At 33.1% G+C, this 18805-nt stretch overlaps 1 protein-coding gene and 1 non-coding gene across 6 annotated transcripts in view; one reads left to right on the top strand and one right to left on the bottom strand.

Moving 5' to 3' along the window:
- CIP2A (cellular inhibitor of PP2A) overlaps nt 1–18805 on the top strand; it is a 46479-nt gene that overhangs the window by 3175 nt on the left and 24499 nt on the right. For 2 of the 5 annotated variants that reach the window (XR_008547050.2, XM_003309921.5), the window contains exons 2-10: nt 1260–1407; nt 3390–3496; nt 4274–4368; nt 4970–5066; nt 6791–6913; nt 7053–7198; nt 10134–10209; nt 16662–16880; nt 17978–18137. Coding sequence is in view for 4 of the 5 variants with exons in the window: in XM_003309921.5 (XP_003309969.1) it covers nt 1260–1407; nt 3390–3496; nt 4274–4368; nt 4970–5066; nt 6791–6913; nt 7053–7198; nt 10134–10209; nt 16662–16880; nt 17978–18137 (1171 nt within the window). In the remaining variant the exon portion in view is untranslated. Of the gene's footprint in view, nt 1–722; nt 807–1259; nt 1408–3389; nt 3497–4273; nt 4369–4969; nt 5067–6790; nt 6914–7052; nt 7199–10133; nt 10210–16661; nt 16881–17977; nt 18138–18805 lie in introns of all 5 variants that reach the window. The other 3 variants (XM_063806952.1, XM_001151616.7, XM_063806953.1) reach the window with 3 other exon arrangements.
- Nucleotides 11576–11709, bottom strand: LOC112208819 (small nucleolar RNA SNORA70). Its single transcript, XR_002943373.1, has one exon. It is a non-coding gene; the product is annotated as a small nucleolar RNA SNORA70 (small nucleolar RNA).

Genomic DNA, 18805 nt, shown 5'->3' with positions numbered 1-18805 from the left:
TATAATTATTACATGTTAGACAATTTATGTTATTGAGATACAGGACCAATCCTATAGAGAATCATTTTTAAAACAGCAAGTGTCTTATTCTGGAGAGCTAGATTTATAAATAAGCAACAGGGTAATGCCCACAGTATTTCCTACCCCAGAATATCTGTTACTGGTGTCTGCACTTTCATATTTAGACTTATTTTTTCTCGTATAGACTTTTACTTTAGTAATGTTAAAACACTCCTTGGGAACAGACAATGTGAAACTCTTATCAGCAAAGCCTTAGAAGAAAAACTGATGTGGGTGAGAGAATAAAGGGAGGATACAGAAAGGAAAGATTAGAGGGATGCTAAAGCAGCCTGCTTAGGCTTGATCTTATTAAAATAAGTATTCAGGACAGAGTTAGTCTTATTCTAAGGTAACTAATGGTTTTGCCATCTTTGTAGAAAAGATATGCTTTGTAATAAATACATCTATAAAGTATGTTGAAAATTCATGCTTTGAGACAACTGCTTTTGGCCTTTAGTTCCAGCTTTACCTCCTCTCTTCTCTCTCTCACTCTGTGTGTGTGTGTGTGTATGTGTCTGTGCATGCGTGTATGTGGCTTATAGATTACAAGAAAGTAAAAAAAAACAGTGGAATAATCAGAAATAAAATTTTTCAATGCCTTGCCTGGCTACTTAAAAAAAGATTCACTTTTCACTTCCTTCTTTAATCCCTTAACTTCTGAGCTCACCTATTGTCTTTGGGAAGAAGCAGAAGGAATAATTCCATAGCTACCCTCTGGGCTTCATTTTTCATTCTCCTCCCTCAAAGTAAGTAGAATGTATTAGAATTTATTTGCATAGTAAATATATTGGTACTAGAGTGCAGATTTGTAGGCTATGCCTTCATTGCATGTTCAATGTAGTGTGAAGGAGAAATATTGCTAGGAACTCAAAAGTTTGCTAACTTAGGAAATAGAAATATAATGTACTATAGGATAGCATAATAGGCCGACCGAACTGAGATGGTATAAGAAACTAAGAAAAGCTTCCTGGTGGAAATTATTTTAAACTGAGATCCAAATGATTACTTTAGCTAGGGAGGGAGGGATTAGGTAATTGATGGGTAATCTAGGCAGGGGTGAATTTTTCACAGCATGTGTGAATTTTTTAAATTGGGAAGGTAGCAGTGGCACTTTGAGGGAACTGAGTTTTTTATTTGAAATGGAGAAGAGATGAAAATTGCCATCGCTTAACCAACACATTTTGATTACTATTTTATAGGTAATTTCTGGACAGAAACTCACACGATTATTTACATCAAATCAGATATTAACAAGTGAATGCTTGAGTTGCCTTGTAGAGCTACTTGAAGACCCCAACATAAGTGCTTCACTGATCTTAAGTATTATCAGTTTGCTGTCTCAACTAGGTAATGCATTTAATTTCTCCTTTTTAGTTTTTGGAAGATGTATGAACAATATTTTAAAGCGCAGGCTTAGTTATAGAATCTCTTAAAGAATGATTCACCTTCAAAGACTTCTCAGTCTAATGTGCATTGTGAATCTTTTGACACTGAGGAAGTCATAGCTACCGATCAAAGAATGATCCTTCTGTAATAGATTACACTGAATTTAGAACTAAAGGGTAAAAGTACTGATGTTGCTTTTTCTATCTTTTCCCCCATTTCTTTAGTTTTTAAATGTTCATTTAGTGGTCACTACTCCCATTTGGGGCAGGGCGGTGGGGATATTTCTTTGTGTGAGTATAATAGTAATATATGCATAGTTTAAAAAATTCTAGTGATCCAGAAGTATTAACACAGAGCAGCATTGTCCAATAAAACTTTCTTCAGTGACAGAATGGTTTTAAAACTGTGTTATCCAATGTAGCAGCCACTAGCCACATGGAGCTATTAAGCATTCGAAGTGTGGGTAATAGACTAAGGAACTGAATCTTTAATTTTAATTAATCTAAATTTAAATAGCCACATGAAGGCTAGTGGCTACCAAATTAGACAGCCCAGACATAGAGTAAAATGGGGTGAGCCTGTACCCATTACCACCAGCCCTCATCTTTTCAGCTTTGGGGATATAATCTCATTTAATGGTTTGATATGTTTCTTTGCAGATATTTTTCTGTGCTGTAACAAAACAATACTTTTGGATCTTTAATTGGTTGTTTTCAGCACAAATGGTGTTGTGGAGCACCAGATGTTTCTTTCCATATCAGTATCTTTAATAGCTGCCTAGTGCCTTAATTACAGGGTACTGTAATTTATTCAACTATTCCCCTAATAGTGGACAGTCAACTTTCTTTAAGTTTTTGCTATTGGAATCAATAGTGCAGTGAACATTCTATGTAATTTTGCTCAAATATTAGTGTGTTTCTATTAGATAAATTCCATTAGAATTTCTAGATCATTCTAAAATTTGATAACCGTTAGTAAATTGCTTTCTGAAAAGATTCTTCCACTTCTAACATCCACCAACAGTTTGAATGAATATGCCAGTCACTTCTAATGTTTATACTTTAGAAGCATTTGAGGTTTCCAGAAAAATTGAAATGATAATCTTTTTAAATTAATTTTTTCACAGATACATAATATTTATACAAACTTATGGGGTACATATGATATTTTGTTACCTGCATAAAGTATGTGATGATCAATTGAGGGTATTTAGGATATCCATCACAAATGAGGATTTATCATTTCTATGTATTTAGAACATTTCAAGTCATATTTTGAAATATACAATACATTGTTAACTATAGGCACCTTACTCTACTATCAAACATTAGAACTTATTCCATCTGATTGTGTGTTTATATCCATTAATCAATCTGTCTTCATGTCCCCCACTAACGGCTCCCCCTCACACCTCCCATCACCACGCACTCACCCATATTCTTCCCAGCCTCTGGTAACTGTCATTCTCCACTTCCATGAGATCAACTTTTTTAGCTCCTACACATGAATGAATACATGCAATATTTTTCTTTCTGTGTCTGGCTTATTTCACTTAACCTAATGGCCTTCAGTTCCATCCATGTTGCTGCAAATGGCATGCATTCTTTTATATGGCCAAATAGTATTCCATTGTGTAAATATACCATAAAGTGATAATCTTTTAATATTCAAAGTAAATGATTTTAATTTGATACTAAAATAATTAGTATCAAAGAAAAAGCTTGCTACAAATGTGTAAACAAGTTTTTTCTTTGATACTAGTTTATTTTACATAGAGAAATCATTTGAATTTCTGAATTGGAGGGTTATCATAAAGAAAATAAGAAAATAGCCATATCATACCTTTTTTAATAATAAATTCATATGAAATAAATTCTGTATGAATTATCTGCGAAAACCTTGTAAGAAAATGATACATTTTGTGCTTTTATTTTAACTTATAGCAGTAGACATTGAAACCAGAGATTGTCTTCAGAATACATATAATCTGAATAGTGTGCTGGCGGGAGTGGTTTGTCGGAGCAGCCACACTGATTCGGTGTTTTTGCAGGTATACAGACCCACACAGTGTATTCCCCTTTCCTTACTGTCAGATCAAAATTGATAGTTTCTGTCATAAACTGCTGACTTACAGTGTATATATGCTATATAATAAATACGACATGATTAGGCACAGTTCATCTCATTAAAAGCTGGTTGCACACATACTACAATTTAAATGTTTCTAGAGAAGAGAAGCTTATCCATTTCTATCACCATTATTGAAGAAAAACAAATCTACATTATAACTGCTTTGACTTATAAACACAGATGTCTGTGTTTTGAGACATAAGCTATTTATATTAAAATTGTAATGTGAGTTGGCATCTAGTCTCAATCTGTGGAGGAAACGTTCTACAAAAATTAAAGCTGTAGATAGAGTCTATTTAATATAGATTCAAAGCTCTTCATATTTCATTGACTCTAAAATGTCATCAATTGTAAGAAAGAAAAACATCACAAATTAAATTGACATGCAGTTTTAGAGATGATAAAATGTGAAGAAGGGTATCTTCTAATTGATGGACTACATGTGTGTTTCAACCTGCATTCAAGTTTAAGATGACTAAGTGAACAAGGTTGATAACCATGCTCTGAGACAGAATACGTAGAAATGTGTGAATTGAGAGAAGAGCCCTAAGGTTCTTACATTACTTTACATGTGTTTTTTAAAAAAATTGTTTTAGGAAATGGAAAAGGACATGCTCAGAATGTGCCTGATAGTCCATTATTTTAAGCAGGCAATGTTTTTATATCTTTATATTTATAACTATTTTCTTATTCTCAGTGCATTCAACTTCTACAGAAGTTAACATATAATGTCAAAATTTTCTATTCTGGTGCCAATATAGATGAATTAATTACGTTCCTGATAGATCACATGTGAGTATGCAATCAAACATAAAACCAAATAGTCTATTTGTTTATTTTTAAATTACAACCATGTGGTAGATTAATTTTTCTTAGATAACATTTTCTAACATATAAACTGAGTGAGACTCCGATTCTTATTTGTTCTGCCCAGATGATTTTAAGGATCAAAAGTTGTAAAAGTATGTGACCTCATTCATTGGTGAAAAAATGTAAAAAGGAAAAAAAAATTGTAAAGCAACTTTAATTTTCATAAGAAAAATTTATGGACTGAATTGATTTGGCCAGAAAAAAATTACTGAAACTGAAAATTGTGTAGTTATTCTTGTAGGAAAATATACTGATGAAACAGCACATGGTCCACGCTGACAGTTAACTTCCATGTTTTCATGATGGAATTGAATAGGGTAATTTGGTTTTAAAACGAGATAAATGATCAATACTATTCAAAGCTTCCCTGGCTTCTTATGTTAATTAGGTTTTTTTTTTTTTTGCGTGTAAAAGGGAATTGAAATGTATAAACTTAACTATATCATTTTGACTTAGAATAATGTTAATGCTTATTTTCTTTTACTATTTTTTCTTTAAACAAAACACCAATGTAAAACAACAGTCAATCTTCTGAAGATGAGTTAAAAATGCCTTGTCTAGGATTATTGGCAAATCTTTGTCGGCACAATCTTTCTGTTCAAACACACATAAAGACATTGGTAAGAAGTTTATTTCTTTTTAATGTTTCTTGTTTTATGGTAGATTCTCTGCTTAAAGAAAATTGTATTTATCTTTTTCTTTAAAACAAATTTGAACAAGGATTCTGTGTCTTATCGGATGACCCATCAAAATTAAGAGTCAGATTGACATACAAATAACTTGAAGCACTTCAGCCTTCGTGTATGTTGTATTGAAGACTGTGTGTTAAGGGTTAATGCAAACACTTATTTCTAAAAGTTTTCCTTAGCATGGCATCCCATTATTTATTACATTGAGTAGTATAAGAATTACTAAATTATTTTGTGCTCTTAGAAGGGAGGCACATCACTGGCAGTCCCATTTATCTCAGTCTTGTGTTTCCACAAAATCAATGGCAACCCCACCAGAAAGATTCATGAGTTAAGTGCTCAGTATGAACCAACAGTACTTGTGATAAATGAAGACACACAAATGAATTTAACTGAATCACTTTTAGAAGTATATTAAATCAGCCGGGCATGGTGGCTCACACCTGTAATCCCAGCACTTTGGAGGCCAAGGCAGGCAGATCACAAGGTCAGGAGATGGAGACCATCTCGGCCAACATGGTGAACCCTGTCTCTACCAAAATACAAAAAATTAGCCAGGCGTGGTGGCACACGCCTGTAGTCCCAGCTACTTGGGAAGCTGAGGCAGGGGAATTGCTTGAACCCGGGAGGTGGAGGTTGGAGTGAGCTGAGATCGCGCCACTGCCCTCCAGCCTGGCAACAGAGTAAGACTCCATCCTAAAAAAAAAAAAAAAAGTATATTAAATCAAGCAAGTCACTGATTCTTTAAGGTGCTTGGTGAACAATTTCCCTGCTGTGCTATTCAGCATTACCCGTTCGATTTTAAATTTAATATCTCACTTGTTCAAGTGCTACATTTTTCTGCCCTGGTCTTACTTTGGAGGTGGAGTAACTGTGTGTGTGTGTGTGTGTGTGTGTGTGTGTGTGTGTGTTTCAATTTCTGAATTGAAAAAAAAGTTCATATGTTCATATTTAGGAAACAAATATAAGGAAGAATAAACATTTGCTCATAGTTTCATGTGTAGAAACTGCTCTTCACCAAGATTGTGGCTATCTATATGACTGTCAGCAATATACGAAACTACCCATCTTGCTCACACCTGCAGTGATCTCTTAAATCTAAATGCTAATCAGCAAATATGGCAAAGTTAATTGCTGCTCCACGGTGTGTAACGTAAAACAAATTCTTAAATTTGCTGAATTTTTTTTGCTTCCACTACAATTATGAGAGTTCCTCATTACAGTTCTTTTGTTAACACAAATGCTAACAAATGCTACAGTTCTTTTGTTAACACAAATCCTGCAGTATTTAAGGTAGCTCTTTTGTTTCCACTCTGCATGTGTCCCTTTATTAGAATTGACACCCTGATTTACCATCATTGAATTATTTATTCTAAGGTGACAAAACTTTGGAAATATTTATCTCCAACTCGTTTGCACGCATTTACCAAATTATTTTTTTCCGTAGGTACTCTCTTTATAACAATTTTTGAATTTAAATTTATCTCTGATCTAAATTTCTCCTGTAGAACATTTATCTTTTAAATGCAACAATCATTTAATAGAGTTGATAATGATGTTTAATAAAAGTTTGCCCACTCTGTGCAAGATATACTTTTTAAACCAAAACATAAAATTTATAATTCTAATTTATTTTTTAACTTTTTTTTCCTCAGAGTAATGTGAAATCTTTTTATCGAACTCTTATCACCTTGTTGGCCCATAGTAGTTTAACTGTGGTTGTGTTTGCACTTTCAATATTATCCAGTTTGACATTAAATGAAGAGGTGGGGGAAAAGGTAAATACAATTTTTCAAATTTATTCTGAAGTTTATAGTCTGATATTTTAAAAGTCATTGAGACTTTTTTATTTTTACCTTTTAGGATGGTGTCAACTTAATTTTTTGTCTAATATGCTTTTTCTAATTTGTCCTTAAGCTATTCCATGCTCGAAACATTCATCAGACTTTTCAACTAATATTTAATATTCTCATAAACGGTGATGGCACTCTAACTAGAAAGTATTCAGTTGACCTACTGATGGATCTCCTTAAGAATCCTAAAATTGCTGATTATCTCACCAGGTATGACTCACTTCAGTCAATTTTAGAACTTTTTTATTTTTAAACCAAGATGTGTTGGTTATAAACAGAATTGTCTTCTTAAAATATAATAAACTTGGATTCTACTGATTCACAGTAGACTAAAATGTTTTGATGTGCTTTACTCACACTCTTTTTTCTTTCCTGAACTGAAATGGAAAGTATAACAAGGTCATTGTCTATGTGTGTATTTCAGTCTTTGCTTTAGATCAATAGGGTTGTGCCATTCTCCAAAATATAGACATCTTGGCTAATTTATTTTAAAACCAGTTTTAAAACGTAAGTAGCATTACGATTATTTGAAAGAGTATTTTTATTATAGGAACAATAAAAATAAATATTTCTACATAAATTATAAATAAATGAAACAGTGTTGAAACATTGATGTCATTATGTTTGTGTCTTTATTTTTTGTATAAAAATGGATAATGTTTCCTTTGGTGTGTGCCTCTTTTCATAGGTAAAATAGGAACATATGTCCTTTCTATCTCAGTGTATTTCATATGATCATTTATGTTTTGAGATCAGGTAGTAATTGTTTTCCAACAAGCTTGTGGCCTTTGTGCATTCTAACTTAAATTTTGCTGGGGCCTATGCTGCTTTGTCATCCTTAATTAGGAAATAATTGAAATTGTTTCAAAGAGTTTCACACACAAGAAAACATTTACTGAACCCCACCTATGATCAGGCACTTAGCAGCAATAGGATTTGAAGACACAGTCCCTGATGTTTAAGAAACATAGAATCTATAAGTTTTATTTTAATGAAAGCTAAGCACTAGGGCAAACTTGACCATTGTTCATATGGCTCAGCTGATACTTTGCAAAACCAAGAAGTATTCACTTTAGCATTTCGCTTTTTCTTCTCTTAAGAATCTCTAGATAGGTGAGCTTTTTCTTCCAGAGTGCCTTCCCATGACCTGCCTTCTCTTCATCTGTTGTGAGATTCTCCCAATATCCATGTATATCTATTCTACCCACCAGATAGTGCTTATTCAGCATCTTCATAGTAAACAGAAAAATTCCTTTGAATAAACCTCGTCTGGAAGACTAAAAGATAATCCAGTTTAGCATTAATAAGAGGTAGCTTAATCATTCTGTAAATCTCTCAGTTCTATTATCTATTTTATACTCTATCATAGAATCCCAGAATCACCTCTGGCAATTCCTCTTGTTTTTCTGGTATGCCATTGAACAATAACCCAATCCTGAATCTCTTCCAAAGTCTAACTTAACTGCATGGTTACTAATTACAGCTTTAGAAAATCACACAACTTTACCTGGGCCAGACCTCTTATATTTACTTGTTAGCTTTCTCATTTCCTACAGTGGATCTTTCATATTTATTTATTTATTTATTTAGAGACAGAGTCTCGCTCTGTTGCCCAGGCTGGAGTGCAGTGGTGCGATCCTGGCTCACTGCAACCTCCGCCTCCTGGGTTCAAGTGATTCTCATGCCTCAGCCTCCCAAGTAGCTGGGATTACAGGCACACGTCACCACGCCCAGCTAATTTTTGTATTTTTAGTAGAAAAGGGGTTTCACCGTGTTGGCCAGGCTGGTCTTGAACTCCTGACCTCAAGCGATCCACCCGCTTCAGCCTCCCAAAGTGCTGGGATTACAGGCATGAGCTGCTGGCCTGGCCGGTCTTTGAAATTTTTTGTTTTTCTCTTGCTACCTTTTATGCAGAAGATGACCTTATCTTTGTTTCACAGAAAATAAATATCTAAATGGAGCCCCATTTGATTGGAGCTCCCTGAAATCCTTGCCCCTGGACAAACTTACCTATGTTTATACCAAATTCTTACTTAGTTTCATCCAGTTTCACTCATAAATATGTACCATTACTCTATGTATTGCCTCATTTTGTCTTTTCTGAAGCAGTTGCTCCTCTCTCTTCGGGGCCTCCTATTCAGTTGACCCTTCCCCTTTAACTTATAAATATGCTCAAAACTTTTTCTTCAACCAGATATCCCTTTTAAAATCTTTGACCTACCATTGCATTCAAGGTGAATATCCAGATTCTCAGTATAGCCCTTCAAAATCTGATCCCTAACAACCTCTCAACCTTATTTCTTCACACATTTTGTTTTTTTGTCTAATCATATCAGACAATAAATAGAACTTCCAGCTCACTAGAAATGCCCTTTTATGTATCCATGTGCTATTTCCTCTAGAGTGTTCCCTCTGGAAGACTAGAATACTTTCTCTCTTATATGCCTAACTTCTGTTTTTGTTTTTAAGACTCGAGTCTGGGTTTAATACTGAGACAATATTCTTTGTTCCATAGTGTCTCCTACATTCCTCCATTATAGCATTGTATTTTATATTACCTTGTATTATCTCTTTCTGTCATCTTCAGACTGTGAACTCCCTGTCAGGGCACCATCTCCCAAATCTAGGATACATCAGTCACATAGAATATAATGCTAGGGGTCCCACAATACCTCTTGGAGTTGTGTAACGCGGGTTGCTGCCCCTTACTTCTTTATTTGCAGAGACAAATTTAATGCCTGGTAATTTTAGGTGCTTTATAAATAAGCAGCTGTATAATTTATTAGGATATTCTTCTGTCCTTTGAATTTTTACAAAGTGAACACAATCTTAAAAAAAATAGAGCAATTGAGACACTGAAAATTTTAATAGTGATGTGTATTCGTGGATAAAGAAATTTAATGATTTATTTATTGCCACATGAATCACTATGTTTTAATAAATGACACAGCCAATTTATGTATATCATAATTGTAAGACATATGTTTTAAGTATAAACTTTACAGGAGTGTGTTCTATATTAGAAGCCCAAATAAATAGATGAAAGAAAATACACATAAATTTCATATTTATCTTGTAGATAAATCCCTTTTGATGTATCAATTTTATATTTATCATTTGATGTATATTTTTATTCTAAACCTAGATATGAGCACTTTTCTTCATGTCTTCACCAAGTATTAGGTCTTCTTAATGGAAAAGATCCTGATTCCTCTTCAAAGGTATGTAAAAACATGACTTTTCATTTAAACTTTTAAAAACTGCAAAATGCCGAAACTTTTAAAAAACTGCAAAATACAGAAAAATCCAAATGCACAGCTCTCTGTATTTTTATAATAGGGACACAATTATGTAGCCAGTGTCTAGATCAGGATGTAGAATGTTACCAGTATTCTAGAACTCTTCTTGTGCTCCCTTTTAGTCAGTACCTACCCCTTCCTATTCCTTACCTTTACCAAGGGTGACTGCTTGGTAAACTGCTATAACCACTATACTGACTTCTAACAGCATACATATATATGTACACATATATATACACATATGTATACATATATGTACACATATATATACACATATGTATATATATATGTATATATACACATATGCGTATATATATGTACACATATATATACACATATGTATATATATATGTATATATACACATATGCGTATATATGTATATACACGCATATGCGTATATATGTATATACACGTATATACACATATGTATGAGTATATATACGTATATACACATATGTATGAGTATATACATATATACATATATGTGTGCATATATGTGTATATATACTCATGTGTATATGTATATATGTATGTGTATATATACATGTATATGTATATATACACATGTGAACATATATAAACGTATACATGTATATGTGTATATGTGTATGTGTATGTGTGTATATATACACGTGTGTATATGTGTGTGTGTATATACACGTGTGTGTACACGCGTGTGTGTACACGTGTGTACACGCGCGTGTATATGTGTATATATACACATGTACATATATATTTTGGAACTTTATATAAATAAAAGCATATAATACGTTTTCTATCTAGACTTTCTTTGGTTCAACATAATGTGATGAGATTCACTCATATTTCATATAGTTGTAGATTGTTAGATTGATTCTTTTTTTGGACAAGGGAGTATGATTTATTGGTGAGCATGAATAAGGGGACATTACAGTGAACACCCTCACGAATGTAGTGCTCACCACTTGTCCGGGGGCCACATTTGTGGATGTTTTTGACCTCACAACCATCTGGGATGAGCCACTTCTCAGCCGCCATGTCTTCAGATTTATCCACATTAAATTTGGTAAAGCCCCACTTTGAGATGTGGGTCTTTGGGCAGCCAGGGACCTTGAACTTGGCGCTGCATGGGGCCTTAGTTGCATGCTCCTTATTTTGCAGATTTGTGTGGATGGACATGATGACTTGGCCACTGTGAACCCTGGTCACTGTGCCCTGGGGGCTTTCCAAAGACACCTTGCATAATAGCTTTCAGAAGCCTAGATGGGGGACAGCAGGAGGTCAGAGACATGAATGTACATTGGAAAGGGCTGTCTCTAAGGTTTCTTAGGCCAACCCATACAAGCAACAGGCCGTGTATACTACCAAGGAGGCAGCTGTTTGCAGCCATTGCACACTGGGCCCCAGGAGGAAAGGAGCACAATTGGTGTTCTTTTGTTTATGAACATCAGCTATTATAAAGAAACCTGCATTTACCATTTTCTGCATGTCTTTTGGTGAGCTTATGGACATGCTTGTTTTAGCTTTATATCTAGGAGTGGAATCACTGTGTCATAGGATATACGTAAGTTCAGTAGTCACTATGAAACAGTTTACAAAAAAAGTCATTTGGACCAGTTTATGAATATTTGGTCAGTCTGCATTCTTGCCAGCAGTTGATATTTTTCACTTTTTCATTTTAGCAATTCTAATGTCTATACAGTAGTATTGCATTATAATTTAAATTAATATTTTATTAGTAAAAATATCATTTTACATATTCATTGGCCATTTGTATGTTCTTTGACGTGTCTGTTTATGTCTCTTGCTCATTTGTTTAATGTGTTGTCTTTCTCTTACTTATAAGTAGGAGGAGTTATTCTGGAGTCTTTTGATGGGTATATAACATGCAAATATTTTCTTCCATTCTGTGAGTTGCCTTTTTACTCACCTAATGGTGCCTTGATTTTAACATAGATCAATTTAGTGTTTATTGTGTTCCATTTAGGAACTCTTGGCCTATTACAAAGTCACAAAGATGGACTCCATTGTTTCTTTTCTAAAAGCTTCCTAGTTTTTTTTAACTTTCACATATAGATCTGTAATCTTCCTACAAGTGACTTTTGTGTCTGTTGTGAAGTACGACTTTTCCAGGTCAGCCTTTACCTTACAAGTTTTTACAGAAGAAAAAAATTAGAATGACTTTGAACTAATCATTTGCAACAATGATCTAAAAGATGGTAGAAAGGTTGAAACAGTACAAAGTTTGTTACTTAACAATATTTTGTTTTTTATTTCGAACCCTAGAATTTCTAAATTCCTTTCTCATGTGCAATATGAGAACTATTTCTAATTAGTATCTAAATGGATCTTAATAAAGTGACTAGGAATCTGTAATATAAGTGCTAAATAGGGATTCTTGGAATAGAAACACACAGCAAGGGAAAAATCTAGTATTCGAATCTAAAGGTATTAAACCGTCTCAGGGAATTTAGGAGGTCAGGTAGCATAGGGGAGTAGAAGCATTCTATGGGTATCAAAACCTGAAAGAGAATGGAAAAGTAAAAAAATAAAAATAAATAAAAATTTAAAACTTAATTTTTTAAAGTGAAAAATAATTCGCGTTATGATAGAAGTGGGGAGAAGTGAAAGCAAAATACATCTTGGTGGGGAAGATATAGTTGAGTGTCTTTTTTAAAATATGTAATAGTGTATAGTGTCTTTGATTATAAGACCAGTATAACCTTGATAGCAAAACCTGACAAGGATACTACAACAAATGAAAATTATAGCTCAATATCTTTCATGAACATATTGCAAAAATTCTAAAAACATTAGCAAATCAAAATCAGTGACACATAAAAAGGATCATGTCTTATTACCAAATGAGGTTTATTCCAGGAATGCAAAGATGGTTTAACATTTAGAAATTAATATAATTTCCCACATTAACCAAAAAGCAGAAAAATTACATTATCTCATTAAAGGTGGAATAGCATTTGATAAAATTTAATACCTATTCAAGATAAAGATTAGCACACTAGGAATAAACAGTAACTTCCTTTCCCTGATAGAGTAATTACCAAAAATCTACTGCATTATCTTTTTAAATGGCAAATTGTTGAAAGCTTTCCTCAAGATTAGGAATAAGAAAAGAATGTTCATTATCACCAGTGATGTTCAGCTTAGTATTGGTGGTCCCAACCAACCTAATAAGGCAAGATAAATTAAAAAGGTATAGAGATTGGAAAGGAAGAAATAAAACTCACTATTCAGATGACATGAGAGTATAGAAAATCTAAAATCTATTATTAAAATTAAGTGAATCTATTTAACAAGTTGGCTGGATACAAGATCAGTAAATATATATTTTATTTATATTCTCGTGACAAATAGAACATGGAAGTTTTTAAATGATGCTATTAACTGATTTTTTAAAATGTCAGGTGCTTAGGGGATTAGTCTAAAGACAGTGCAGTATTTTGTCATAATGATAGACAGCCCAGTGGAACAGAATGGAGCAGAAACAAACCCACAGCATATGGTCTCCAGATTGACAACAGTAGAGTCTTAAAAGTATGGTCATTTCAATAAATGACGCTGGGTCAATTGAATATACATATGGGGAAAAACTGAAATTTGACCCCCTTCCTCATACCAAATGCAAAAATCAGTATAAGACAGGTTGTAGATTTAAATGTGAAGAGTAAAAATAAGGAACGTTTTAGAAAAAACACCTAAAGAGTATCTTCATGGCCTTGGGATAGACAATGATTTTCTTAAACAGGAAACAAAAGCACTAACTATACAGTAAGAAAGTCGATAAGTTGGGCTACATTAAAATTAAGTTTCTATTTATGAAAAGACCACTAATAAAAGAATGAAAAGTCAAAGAATGGGAATAGATATTTACAATGCATATATCTAACAAAGGACTCTTATCCAAAATATATTGTTTTTCTACATTGTATGTATATATCAGAAAAAACACAGAGCCGAACAGATACTTGAGCAAAAAAGTTGAATTGGTCAATAAACATGAAGTGATTTACCACTTTATCAATCTTAAGGGAAATGCAGATTTAAATGGTAGTATCATACCATCTGACACCCACCAGTTGATTAAAGTGAAAAATAAGGAAAATAGCAAACATACTTTAACTCTCATTTAGTACTTACAGAACAACCAATTATGAAAACTGGTATCTATTAATACTGGGCATATGTATAAACTACGACCCAGAAATCTCACTTATAGGTATTTATCCCAAAGAATTGTTTACATGTGTACAAAATGTAGTACTGCTCCTAATAGCTAACAATGATAACCCAAATGCCATTAACAGTGGAATATGTTCATTTTGGGAAAGTCATCTAGCTCTGCACTAGTAATTAGTTTTTTTACTTTTATATGTGTACATTAAAAGAAAACTAATGTACATGGAAAGCTATCTGCTTCTATGTTTATAACGGACATATGGTAAGATACACAAACAATTGGTAACATTGCTTGCCTACAGGGTTTGTCTTTTGAACCATGTGAATGTATTACCTATTCAAAAATAAATATAGTCATGCATTACATAATGACATTTTAGTCAATGACAGACACAGACTTCTTATTGCCTATGACATTATGGCCATTCTAACATGGTGGTGCAATGCATCACATGTGTTTGTGGTGATGCTGGTGTAAACAAACCTACTGAGCTGCCAGCTGTATAAAACTATAACACATATTAAGATTGTATACAGTACATAGTATTTTGATAAACGTGTTACCACTTATTCTTTGTTATTTTAGAGTGTACTTCTACTTATAAAAAAGTTAACTGTAAAACAGCCAGGCAGGTCTTTCAGGAGGTATTCCAGAAGAAGGTATTGTTGTTATTAGAGATGACAGCTCCCTGTGTGTTACTGCCCCTGAAAACCTTCCAGTGGGACAACATGTGGAGGTGGAAGTGGTGTTGATTAACCTGGCCCTGTGTAGACCTGGGCTAATGTCTGTGTTTGTGTCTTTGTTTTTAACAAAAAAAGTTTAAAAAGAAAAAGCCCACATTTTAAAAATAGAAAAAACTGATAGACTACAGATGTAAATAAAGTATTTTTGTATAGCTGTACAGTGTGTTTCTCTTACTACAAAAGAGTCAAAAACTTTAAAAATGGACAGGTTTATAAAGTTAAAAAGTTCTGCTAAGCTAAGGTTAATTTATTAGAGAAATTTTAAAAAATAGTGTAGCTTAAGCATACAGTCTTTATGAAATATACAGCAATATACAGTAATGTCCTAGGCCTTTACATTCACTCACTACTCAGTCATTAACTCACCCAGAGCAACTTCCAGTCCTGCATGTTTTGTTTATGGTAAGTGTCCTATACGGGTGTACCGTTTTTGATCTTTTATACTGTATTTTTCTATGTTTAGATACACAAGTACTTACAATTGTGTTATAGTTGCCTACAGTATTTAGTACAGTAATATTCTGTACACTTTTGTAGCCCACGGGCAATAAAGGGACGTAGTAGGCTCTACCATCTAGGTTTGTGTAAGTACACTCTTACGATGTTCACACAACAGAATTAATGATGCATTAAGCAACATATGCATCACTAAGTGACACATGACTGTACTACAGTTTATTAAAGATTATCATTTGTTATAGTAAATGCTAATGGACTGGATTCTTTTAAATTCAGATACTATCAAGTTGATTAAAACACAAATCCCAATTATATATCATTTGTAAGAAACAGACTTTTAAAAAGTTGGAAATAGATGAGATCTTAAGAAAATTTTTTTTTTTTTAGTGATAAGTTGGTAGTATGTGAAATGAGGTGGAATTTATCTTAACATCTAATAAACTGGTTGGTGGGGGATGTTATGGTATAAGGCCCAGTTTATAAAGTAGAGGAAAAATGGGGTACAGTAGGAGAGCTAAGGGTCATAATGCCAACCATATGCAAACAGTGTGGAAATAACCATCCTGAAGGTTTTATATTCTATGCTACAGTATCCTTTATAGCGGTTATTGAATTTTAGGATTATAACAAGTATTACTAATTCTAATTTTATTTTTTAGGGTTTTTTTGGTCATTTATAAACAAAACAGGTTTCTGTTTAAAAATAATTTAAGTACTATGGAAGGAGTGGGAGGAGTTTAACGTTAGCTGAAGTTGACCTTCCCTCTGAGGTTCTCACAGTCCTGCTTATCAGGAGTAACCACCATTAATAAGTTTATTTTATAATCTTCTAGAACCTATTCACACATTTGAAAAATAATATTGAAAGAAAAAACTTAAGTTTTGTTTTAGAATATTTTCTTTAAAATATGTAACATTTTCAGCTTCATCATTCACTTGCTTTGTATATTAAAGTTGTGAAATTGATGTTTAATGAACACTTTATATTGCACAGGTTTTAGAATTACTTCTTGCCTTCTGTTCAGTGACTCAGCTGCGCCATATGCTCACTCAGATGATGTTTGAACAGTCTCCACCTGGCAGCGCCACTCTGGGAAGCCATACTAAATGTTTAGAACCTACTGTGGCTCTACTGCGCTGGTTAAGCCAACCTTTGGACGGATCAGAAAACTGTTCTGTTTTAGCATTGGAGTTGTTCAAGGAAATATTTGAGGTAATAGGATGACTGACAGATTGACTTTTCTACTTTTGTGACTCTCAGTTAACAGTTTGTCTTCAAAAACATTCTTTGTAAACTTCCAGTTCATACACTTGAGGAAAACATCTCAATTACTAACAGTCATACTAGACTCGCTAGGTTTTTTCTGCCAGTCATATATATTAGTGTTTTCCTTTTTTTTCACTGAGTAGTGTGTATATATATATATATATATATATATATATATATATATATATAGTGCTCATTTCAGTGTAATAAGTAAAGATATTAAAAAGATTTATATAATTTGTTGCCTGACTACTGGGGATAGTTACATTGTCTCTCCATTGCAATAGATGCCATCTACCAAGTTTAGTAGGCCATTGAATGGACAATAGAGGCATATTGGATTCAGTCAGTAAAATGGAGTAGAGCATGCCAGATAATGTGCTAGGCACTTAAGATACAGACAAAACTCCACATTCTGGTAGATCTTACTATCTGGGCAATTTAATATTCTCTACTATTCTCCCTGTTTATAAATCCATTCTGTCTAACCCAATATCTCCTGAAAGTATTTCCCTTCACATAACTGGGTCTTACACACAAACAAATATGTGTATGAAGTGATTAAATATGTTCATTAAGAGTTATGCACAAAATTTTCTATTTTATCTTGGTCTTGATTATTTAACAATCAGTTTTAACATTTAAAAAGCCCTTTGAGGGTCTTGAGGGAAATTATTTGTGGTCATAAACTATTAAGACCAATGTCTATTATTTAATTATTGTTATTACTTTTAGCAGATTCAGGTTATTTGTTTTCAGTAAATACTTTTAGTTTAGAATAATTTTTAAATCACAAAGTCTGTTTAAAAAAGTCTTATTTGTAAAACCTTACTGTCTAATTTGAGAAAAAAGCCATAGCCCTCAAAACTGGATAGAAGTATAAATTTTAAATAAAAATTTAAATATTCACAGGAGACTTAGGTCAATGGCATATTGAAGGAAATATAAAAAATTTAAAGAGAGTGTTACAATTCAGTGATGACTTTTTCTGTATTGTATATTCCATCTTTGCTTTTAATCATTTGTGATGGATAATTCTCCAGGATGTCATAGATGCTGCTAACTGTTCCTCGGCTGATCGTTTTGTGACCCTTCTGCTACCTACAATCCTTGATCAACTTCAGTTCACAGAACAAAATCTAGATGAGGCTTTAATAAGAAAAAAATGTGAAAGGATTGCCAAGGCCATTGAAGTTTTGTTAAATATCCTTTACTGTCATTAACGTGAAAACTGTATAACTAACCATTCTTTTTTTTCTAGTATTGCATTCACTGCATTTTGTCTTTATTTGTAATTTGTCACTTTATGCTCATATTTATCTAGAATTATTGAACTAAAATTTGAACTGTAGAAAAAATTCTCAATGAGTGAAAAAGATCCATGATTTTTTTTTCCTGATTTTTCTGTGTGAAACTTTTAAGTTAAGGTACATTTTTAAAAATGCTGTTTAAGCTTGATTTTAACACTTGTATCACAATTTGACATTTGGTGGTAAATTCTAAAATGACTATTCTGTTACTCCATGTTACTGTTTTCTGCTTGATGCTAATTATTTCCCCTGGACGGACGATCAGTACTGCCATTTTTTGGTGATGTGTATTCGTGGATAAAGAAATGCTGATAGAGTTGTCATGATTTTAGCTCAGTTGTTTTACCTTATGTTTTAAAAATAAAGCCTTCATAATTGCTTTAATAATGGTTATAAGAAAAGACAAGTATATCAACACAAATTCATTCATTTAAAAAGAAACCTTTTAGTTTCACTGCTTAACTTCTATATACTGATTTTCTAGGTCTTCCTTGTGTTTACTTTTTCATAGACCAACTAATTCTGAGTTGCTGGAAGTCCCAATTTTAAATCTAGTCAGGT

The sequence above is a fragment of the Pan troglodytes genome, chromosome 2 (assembly GCF_028858775.2).
Source record: "Pan troglodytes isolate AG18354 chromosome 2, NHGRI_mPanTro3-v2.0_pri, whole genome shotgun sequence".
Taxonomy (NCBI): Eukaryota; Metazoa; Chordata; class Mammalia; order Primates; family Hominidae; genus Pan; species Pan troglodytes.
Note: the sequence above shows the minus strand (reverse complement) of the source record. Positions and strands in the feature narration are given on the sequence as shown.